This window comes from Canis lupus, chromosome 31 (assembly GCF_011100685.1).
Source record: "Canis lupus familiaris isolate Mischka breed German Shepherd chromosome 31, alternate assembly UU_Cfam_GSD_1.0, whole genome shotgun sequence".
Classification (NCBI taxonomy): Eukaryota; Metazoa; Chordata; class Mammalia; order Carnivora; family Canidae; genus Canis; species Canis lupus.
Genome location: NC_049252.1, coordinates 38151345 through 38159811, shown reverse-complemented (window position 1 = coordinate 38159811; position 8467 = coordinate 38151345). Strand labels below are relative to the sequence as shown.

General features: G+C 60.2%; 1 protein-coding gene across 3 annotated transcripts; it reads right to left on the bottom strand.

The window, feature by feature from the left end:
- Positions 1–946: 946 nt before the first annotated feature.
- LRRC3 (leucine rich repeat containing 3) lies at positions 947–4698 on the bottom strand. 3 transcript variants are annotated; one of them, XR_005382465.1, is made up of 2 exons: positions 3141–4698; positions 947–2570 (listed from the first exon to the last, which is right to left on the bottom strand). XR_005382465.1 is itself a non-coding variant. In XM_038581625.1 (1 exon), exon 1 carries the CDS (start codon positions 4644–4646, stop codon positions 3687–3689), a length of 960 nt encoding a protein of 319 aa, XP_038437553.1. In that variant the 5' UTR covers positions 4647–4698; the 3' UTR covers positions 2572–3686. The 3 variants fall into 3 exon arrangements, 1 of the variants encoding a protein (XP_038437553.1); XR_005382464.1 differs by having other exon boundaries at positions 947–2562; XM_038581625.1 differs by lacking the exon at positions 947–2570 and having other exon boundaries at positions 2572–4698.
- Positions 4699–8467: the final 3769 nt, after the last annotated feature.

The following is an 8467-nucleotide window of genomic DNA, read 5'->3' as shown; positions in this document are numbered from 1 at the left end:
CGGGGAAGTGCTCCGCACCCCGGCCTTGGCTGACCCCGGCTGACCCCTGGGCCGCTGCTCAACTGGGCCTGGCCAGCCCCCGGCGGCGGAGAGCCCACCTGCACACATGCCTTGGACCTCGGGGGGACGCAGCCTCGGCTTTTAACCGCTGGACCCCCCTCGTCTCCTGCTTGCGGCCACCCCCAGGGCCACCCAATCTCACATCCGACTTAAAACTGTCAGCCACCCCACTGCAGGCCAGGCTGGGGGGCGGCCCCCGGTTCAAGGGCTTTAGGGCGGGGTCCACAGGAGGCTCCACGCACCCACAGCAGCCGGCGCCCCCGTCCCAGCCACACCGCAGCCCGGGAGGTACACGGCCTGCCCCCCACGGCCTGCAGGCAGCTCCCAGGGGAGGCCGTAGAAGGGTTTCTGGAGCCGAGCTGGGAGCCTCCTCACCAGGGAGAGCCCCCGAGGGTCAGGATGGCCCATCTTCGCCCCTGGGCCAAGGGAGTGACCCCAAAGCCCAAACAGGAGGGAGGCTGGGGGGCCAGGAGGCCACGAGCATAGGGCGTCCCCCCCTAGGCTCAGGATTCCAGAGGCATCCACGGTGAGGCTGGGAAGGGAGCAGGAAGCCCAACCACAGCGGCTGGGCAGGGACACCATGCTCCGGAAGAGCTCCAAGAGCACCTCTCTGCACCCCTGACCGGCCCCCTGCACCCGTCACTGGCCCCCAGCGCCCCTCACTGGTCCCCGGCACCCCTCACTGGCCCCCGTACACCCCTCACTGGCCCCCTGCACCTTTCACTGGTCTTCTGCACACCTCACTGGTCCCCTGCACTCCTCACTGGCCCCCTGCACCCCTCATTGGTCCCCTGCATCCCTCACTGGCCCCCCTGTACCCCTCACTGGCCCTCTGCACCCCTCATTGGCCCCTTGTACCCTTCACTGGCCCCCTGCACCCCTCACTGGCTCCCCTGCACCCCTCTGCACTCCTCACCAGCTCCCTGTACCCTTCGCTGGCCTCCTGTACCCTCACTGGCCCCCTGCACACCTCACCGGCCCCCTGCACCCCTCTGCACTCCTCACCAGCTTCCTGCACCCCTCACCGGCCCCCTAACCCTCTGGCCGTAAGGCCTCCCTGGAAGACAGATCCCCACCACCAACCCCCATGGGAAGGAGATGAGGCCCAGTCCCCACCCCAAGTTGGGGTGTCTGTTCCCACAGGAAGCCCCAAAGTCACCCTGCCCTGACTTCAGCCTTGTGAAGTGTCATCTCCCATGACAAAAGCGCTTTGCACACCAGGCCATGTGTGCGCATAAAGTGCTCTGAAGGTCCCTTATCTGTATCACAGTGAGAGCCGGGGGCCACCCGTGTCCCATAAGGCTGTGACCCTGCTGTCCTGGACAGATGAGCCAACTGAGGCACCCCTTTTGTCATGTGCCGGACACTGTCAACACTGATTTCCTCAATGAGGCCAGCCTGACCCCGCCCAGCCCCTGCAGATTTAAGACGGGGTCAGCTACCCATCGGTGCAGGGGTGAGGGCTGAGGCAGCTGCAGGGCCCACGGGGTGTCCAGCGAGTTGTGCTCACACATGGTGACAAGGAGGGGGTGGGCCAGGCAGGTGTCGTCTCCAGGGGTCCCTCGGGGGAGAGATAGGCAGGGGAAAGGGGGGAGAAGGTGGCTGTACCCCAGAAGAGCGAGGTTCCCAGGTACCAGGGGTGTGAGCTCCCAGGAGCAGGAGGGAGCTTCGTGGTCCTGAAGTTTAGGGACCCGCTGGTCTTCCCTGGAGGGAGGTGTCCGCTCGGGGACACTCCTGAAGGGTGAGGCTCCCAGAAAGGCCCAGAAGGAGGGCCCTGCAGCCCAACTCTGGGCTCAGGGTGATAAGGAGAGGACCCTTCTGGTGTGTCCAGGGTCCTCGGAAAGGGGCCGGGAGGGAAGGGGCCCCTCCGCACTCCCCATGCACCCCTGAAGAGCTGCGTTCGGGTGGAAGCCAGGCTTTGGGCTAATTCTGGTGATAGAGGAAATGGGGAGCTCCGCGGCAGCGCGACAGGGCCCCCACAGGGCTAAGGCTCCCCACGTGAAGGAGAGGCACTCCCAGACATGAGTGGCAGCCGCAGGACCCTGGCATCTGCCCCCACACCTCTGTCGGCTCCCCTCCGTCGGGCACACCCATGGGTGGTGAGCTCCTTGGGTGGGGGGGCCCCTCTCCCCACAGCGTGCACCCTGGGATGGATGGGGAAGGAGGACCAAACCGCCCAAGGAGCCTGTGCGCCCTGCTGCTCGGCCAGTGGCAGTGCTTACCTGCGCCCCGGAGAGGGACAGGCCACGGGGGCGGCGCCGGGCCCTGCCTCCTGTGCCCCCACACCTAGTCTGGGTGGCGGGCGCGGGAGAGTATTTGGGACCTGTCAGTCGTTCCTTTTTAATGCACCATGATCGGTGAAGTCAGGACCTTCCTCGTTTGGATGGGCCTTTGGGGGTGTCCGCTGTGGGGTCTGGGTCTCTGAATCCGCGCAGACAGGATCCCGTGTTCACGGCCCACTTCAGGTCACGTGACGCTCTCCAGGTACAAACCTCTTGTGACCTGTACACCTTAAGTTCATAAGCAATTTATCCCAATGTGTGCCTCCCCCTCCCCGGATATTTGAAGCAATTTAAAAATAAGCACTCATAAAAAAGACCTCAAAAAATAAAACTCGCAGTTAGGTAGGTGGGGGTCACGTCCACCCCGAAGGTCACGCAGCACAGGTAAGAGTCAGCGCAGAGCGAGTTCTGAGGCCAAGAGAGGGCGGGAGGCGGAGTCCCTGCTGCCGGCAGGAGGGCACCAACCCGCTGCGGGGCCTTGGACACCCAGCGCCGGTCCTGCCGTCCTTGAGAGGGAGCCGCTTTCGGGGCCAAGGCGCGGCCCGAGCCAGGATGCGGGCCCCAAGCCGGGCACACAGGGCAGGCCTCGGGGCAGGGGCACCGGCCTGGCCGCGGACACTGCCCCCTGGGTGATCCGGACCTTTCTCCCGTTTCTGTCCGTGGTTTTCTTGGGTCTGGGGCTTCAGGGTTCTTGCCCCACTCCCCGGAGTGGCGTTGGCCCCAGCGTTGCCCTTACCCAACGCTCCGAGAATAAACAAAGCCGTTCAAAGTTTAGTGTGAAGGACACGTTGCACTTACCTCTCGAGTGTAACCCGGTCTCTACTATGTTCTGGAGACAGTTTGGTGGTCAGATGGGCTCGGGGAACGCTACCAGGGGGACAAGGCCAACGAGTCCTGCCGCGTAGGATGCTCTGTGCCGTCCACAGAGGAGTCTACACCCCACGGTCCGCAGGGCAGGCCTCACGCGCGTGGGCGAGCACACTCTTCTCGTGATGCCGTCACACCCTAGGGGCGCCACGTGGATGAAGCCGCAGAGCGCAAGGGACGTGGACAGACGGGCCGGGCTGGAGTCCCAGCTGGGTGGCCGCCCGACGGAGTGGTGGTGGGCAATGCCACTTCTCAGGCTCGGGCTTCCTGGCCCGTCAAGTGGGCCGATGGCAACATTGTGGGTTGGAGCGGGGCGGGGTGGCTTGAAGGCAGCGCGAGAAGGGCTCTGTGGGGTGGGGCGCCGCGCAGGAGGGGCTGTGAGGTCCCCTGCTCCGCGGCGAAAGCACAGGTCGGTCGCCATCTGCTACCCGAGTGTCGGGGCCGAAGTCGGCGGTGCCCTGCTTCAGGCAGCGGGCACTAGGGCACGGGGCTGACGGGGTCCTTGGCCACGGGGGCGCTGGGCAGGGACTTCAGGTACTCCAGGTGCTTCCGGGCATCCTCCTGGTTCTGGCGCACGTAGTACACGACGTAGGTGATCACCATGGCGAACCAGCCGAACATGGTGACCAGCATGGCCACGTCGGTGGTCTTGTGGTGGGTGCTGCAGAAGCTGACACCGGAGTCCAGGGCCTGGATCAGGGGCTTCCCCACGTACTCCTCGCGCGCCGCCGTGTGGCAGGCGATCTCGTCCACCGACTCGGGGTCCAGCTTCAGCTCCCACAGGGCCTCCTGCAGGGCACACTCGCAGTGCAGGGGGTTGTGGGACAGGCGGATCTTGGCGCTGAGCTTGCCCAGGGCGTCCTTCGGAATCCTGCGGATGCGGTTATGGGACAGGTCCAGCAGCCGCAGGCCCCCGGCCAGGCCGGCGAAGGCGGCGGGGCCGATGGTCTCGATGGTGTTCTGGGACAAGTCCAGCTCCCTGAGCTGGTTCAGGTGCTGGAAGGCTCCGTTAGGGACGTGGGCGATCTTGTTGGCGTCGAGCTTCAGGAGCACGGCGTTGGCGGGGATGTCCCTGGGGATCTCCTGCAGGCCCCTCGCGCTGCAGTGGACGGCCACGGCCCCCGCGTGCTCGGGGCACTGGCAGCTCTGCGGGCAGGGGGCGCCCAGCCGCAGGCAGAAGAGGAGGATGAGGCAGGATCCGCCCGCGGGCACGGGCAGGGGTGCGGGGCTCTGCCTCCCCACGGGGCCCATGCTGACCACACCTGCGGCCCCAGGCGCTGCGGCGTCTTCCTCACCTGCCCGGCCGCCCTGTGCGCCCTGTGCGAGCGGCCGTCCGACCGGGCATCGACTCCGGCTCCTCCCAGTTCTGAAAGAGAGCGCAGAGGGCAGCCCCGGGGAGCGCCCTGACTCGGGGGGATGTCGGGGCGCCCGCAGCATCCGACCAGCGGGGCTGCCCGTGACTTCCTTCCAGGGATCCGCAAAGGCCCCCGGGGGAGCGAGGGCAGGTCGCGCTGCGCCGGGGCCCGGGAGCCCGGGACACACCCACGGCGCGCCTCGGGGCCCGGGGGCGCGGCGGGACGACGGTCCACCTGCTCGGCGCTCCGGGGCCGCACTCCGGGGAGGCGGGGCTGGGGGCCCCCCGAGGCCGGCGCTCGAGGCCGGGGCGCGGCTGCCGGAGCTCCGGAGCTCAGCGCCGGGCGCAGCCGGACCCCCGCGGGGCTGCGGGCGCACCGAGCCCTTTGTCCGCCCAGCGGGGACGAGCACGCGGCCCCGGGGGCGGCGCCCCGCATGTCAGCGCGCCCGAGGCCCCGGGAAGCCGCCCGCAGGCCAGCCCAGCCCGGGGCGCGCGGCCGCGCGGGGGCGGGGGGAGGGGGGCGGGGGGCGGGGGGAGAGGGCGGGGCGCGCGCGGGGCCCGGCGGCCGGGGCGGGGACCCCAGACCCCGGGACCCCGGGACCCCGGGGCGGCCCAGGGCGGGGCAGGGGCTTTACCTGCGCGGCCGCGTCCGGAGGCCGCTCTCGGCGAGGTCCCGGCCGCCCGGAGCCCGACCCGAGCCACACCCGGCGCCGCGGCGACCCCGGGCCTGCGCCCACCTCTGCGGCCGCTCGGGACACACGCGGCTCGGCCTGCGGCTCGGCGGGGCGGGGCGGGGCGGGGCGGGGCGGGGGGCGGGGCCTGCGCCGGGGGCGGGGCCGGGGGCGGGGCCGAAGGCGGGAGGGATCTAAGGCTGCCAGGGACGGGGCGGGGCCTGGGCGGTGGGGGCGGGGCCTGGGGTGGGCGGGGCCAGAACGAAGCGGGGGCCCTGCAAGGCGGGCTGACCTGGGCCGGACTGGGCCTGGGGCGGCTGCGGGGCGGGGCGTGCATGGAGGCTGGGATCCGCGAGGCCGGAGCGTCGCTCTCACGCGGAGGGCGGGGTGCGTGGTCTCGGGCGGGGGCGGGGCTGAGGGCGGGCGTAGGGCAACAGACCCCGCCCCTGCCCCGCGGTCCCGGCTGGGGCAGGGGGCCCCTGCCTTTCCCCCGGGCCCGCCCGCCTCCAGGCAGGGGAAATGGGGCTCGGTGTCCGCGGGACTGGGTCCTGCCGCAGACCCTTCCGTGTCCGGGGAGGGAAAGCAGGGGTGGGGTCAGCGTTGAAGCTGGAGCGGAGCCAGCTTGAGGTTTAAAAACAGCTTCATTGTGGTGTAAGGAGGTGCAGACCCTCGTGTTTGCAGTCGCCCTGTTTGGATCCGGGTACACCTGTGCAGCCCTTCCCAGGATCTTCAAGGTGAACAGCGCAGTCTCCCTTACCTGCAGCCGCTCACCCGGCAGCACTGGTCTGCGGGGGTCACTGCACAGGGCGGCACTGGTCTGCAAGGTCATTGCGCATCAGTCTGCTTTCCCATCAGTTGTATAAACAGAGCCGTGGTCTTGTCCGCCCTTGCCTAGCTCATGTCACTCCGCATAATTACTTCAAGTTTGCTCATGTTGATGCAATAATCGATAGTTATTCCTTTTACTGCAGAGTAGCAATGCATTATATGAATGTTCCGTGCTTTGTCCATTTTTCATCTCTTACCCGTTTGGAGTTAATTTTGGTGTGTGGTGTGAGATATAATTCAAGCTTGTTTTCTCTGCCTATGGCTATCTGGTTTCCAGGGCTGGTTGTTGAAATAGCCATTCTTTCTCTGCTGCGCTGCCTTTCTACCTCTGTTGGAAAACAGTAGTCCTGTGTTTCTGTGAGTCTATTTATGTGCTCCCTGGGTTCCATCGATCTATTTGCCTATTTTTTAAAAAAGATTTTATTTATTTATTTATTTATTTATTTATTTATTTATTTATTTGACTGATTTAGAGAGTGGGGGAAGGGGAGGGAGAGAGAATATCAAGAAGACTCCCCCCTGAGCACAGAGCCCCACTAGGGGCTTGATCTCACCATGCTGAGATCATGACCTGAGCCAAAATCAAGAGCCAGATGCTCAATCGAGGAGCCACCCGTGAATCCCTCTATTTGCCTATTTTTATGCCAATTTTCCAAGATATCTTCATTGCTATTACTTTATAATAATTCTTGAATCAGGTAGTATAATCTTCCACTTTTGGTCTTTCACAAAGTTCTCTCTGCCATCCAAGATCCTCTGCACTTCCTAATGAATTTTAGAACCAGCTTGCCAACTTCTACCAAAAAAGCGTAGTGGGTTTTTGGGATTGCATTGAATCTCTAGATCAGTTTGAGAGAATTAATATCTTGACAATATTGAGTCCTTCAGTCCATGAACATGGTATATCTTCTCATTTATTTAGAACTGCTTTTATTTCTTTCAGCCGTGTTTTGTAGTTTTTGGCTTACATATCTAGCATATCTCTTGTCAGACTTATTTCTCATAATTTTATGTTATTGATGATGGTATCTTCATTTCAATTTCTGCTTGTTAAATGCAAATATAGAGAAATAAGGATGATTCTTGCATACTGATCTTAACTTTACTAAAATCACTTATTTGTTCTAGTAACTCTTTTGAGATACCTGAGGATTTTCTACATATACAATCATGCTATCTGTAAATAAAAAAGAATATTCTGTTTTCCAGTCTGGATGCCTTTTACTTCAATCTGTGCCTAATTGCTTTGGCTACAGCCTCTCTAGTTCAATACTGAGTAAGAAGACTGAGAGCATATATCTTAATTCATCTCAATCTTAGGGAGAGAATATTCAGTCTTTTAAGAATAATGTTGGTGATAGATTTTTTTTTGTAGCTGTTGTTATCAGTAATAGGAAGTTTCCTTTGTAAAAATGCAGGAAACTTTTTGAAAATGGAGTCAGGCAACCCCAAAGATGCACTGTTATGCATGTACCACTCCTTGCGGACTGCATCACCAGCAGGAAGAAGGAAGATAAGAATTATCTTGGAGGGAGAGGACATTTTTCCCATTGGAATTTAATCTCCTGCTTAAAAAAAAAAAAAAAAAAAAAAAAAAAGGAAGGAAGGAAGGAAGATCCCTCCCAGGCCTAGCAACAACACGCTAACTAGCCACCACTTACTGCCAATGAGGAAGTGTCATAACCTCGAACTCTTGTTCTTCTCCAATAGACTTCTGTTCAAAACAATCCTCCACAACTTCCTCCTGAAACTTAAAAAGAGCTGACCTTCCCTTTGTCTCTTTGGACCTGCCTATGGCTCACTATAATTTGCCTTGTTCCAAATTGCAATTCCTCTGCTATTACTGAATAAACACATTTTGCTAGTAAAATAACTGGCTATTTTATCTTATTTTATTTTTAAGGATTATTTATTTATTTATTCATGAAAGGCACAAAGAGAGAGGCAGAGACACAGGCAGAGGGAGAAGCAAGCTCCAGGCAGGGGGCCCGATGTGGGACTTGATCCCAGGACTCCAAGATCACACCCTGGGTCCAAGGTAGGCTGTAAACCGCTGAGCCACCCAGGCATCCCTGGCCATTTTATTTTTAAGGTTGATACCTTGTATTTCTAGTTTGCTGAGAGTTTTTATCAGGAAGCATTTTGACTTTTCTTCACCCATTGAGAAACTTGTTTAAAATTAATATGTTATTATGCAATATTGTATTAACTGATTTTTAAGTGTTGAGTAACCTTGTGTCCTTGGAATAAATCCCACTTGGTTATGATGTATCATCATTTTTATATGTTGTTAAATTATTTAATGGAGATAGAGCTGCTGAGGTTATATTTTTCCTTGACTGAATGTTGATAGTTCATCTCTCCCAAGGAATTGTCTGTTTCCGCATAGATCAATGGAACAGAAT

What these genes read in the sequence shown, in the direction of transcription:
- LRRC3 (XM_038581625.1), bottom strand. Translation starts at nt 4,646, where the DNA reads ATGCTGCGGGCGCCCCGACATCCCCCCGAGTCAGGGCGCTCCCCGGGG.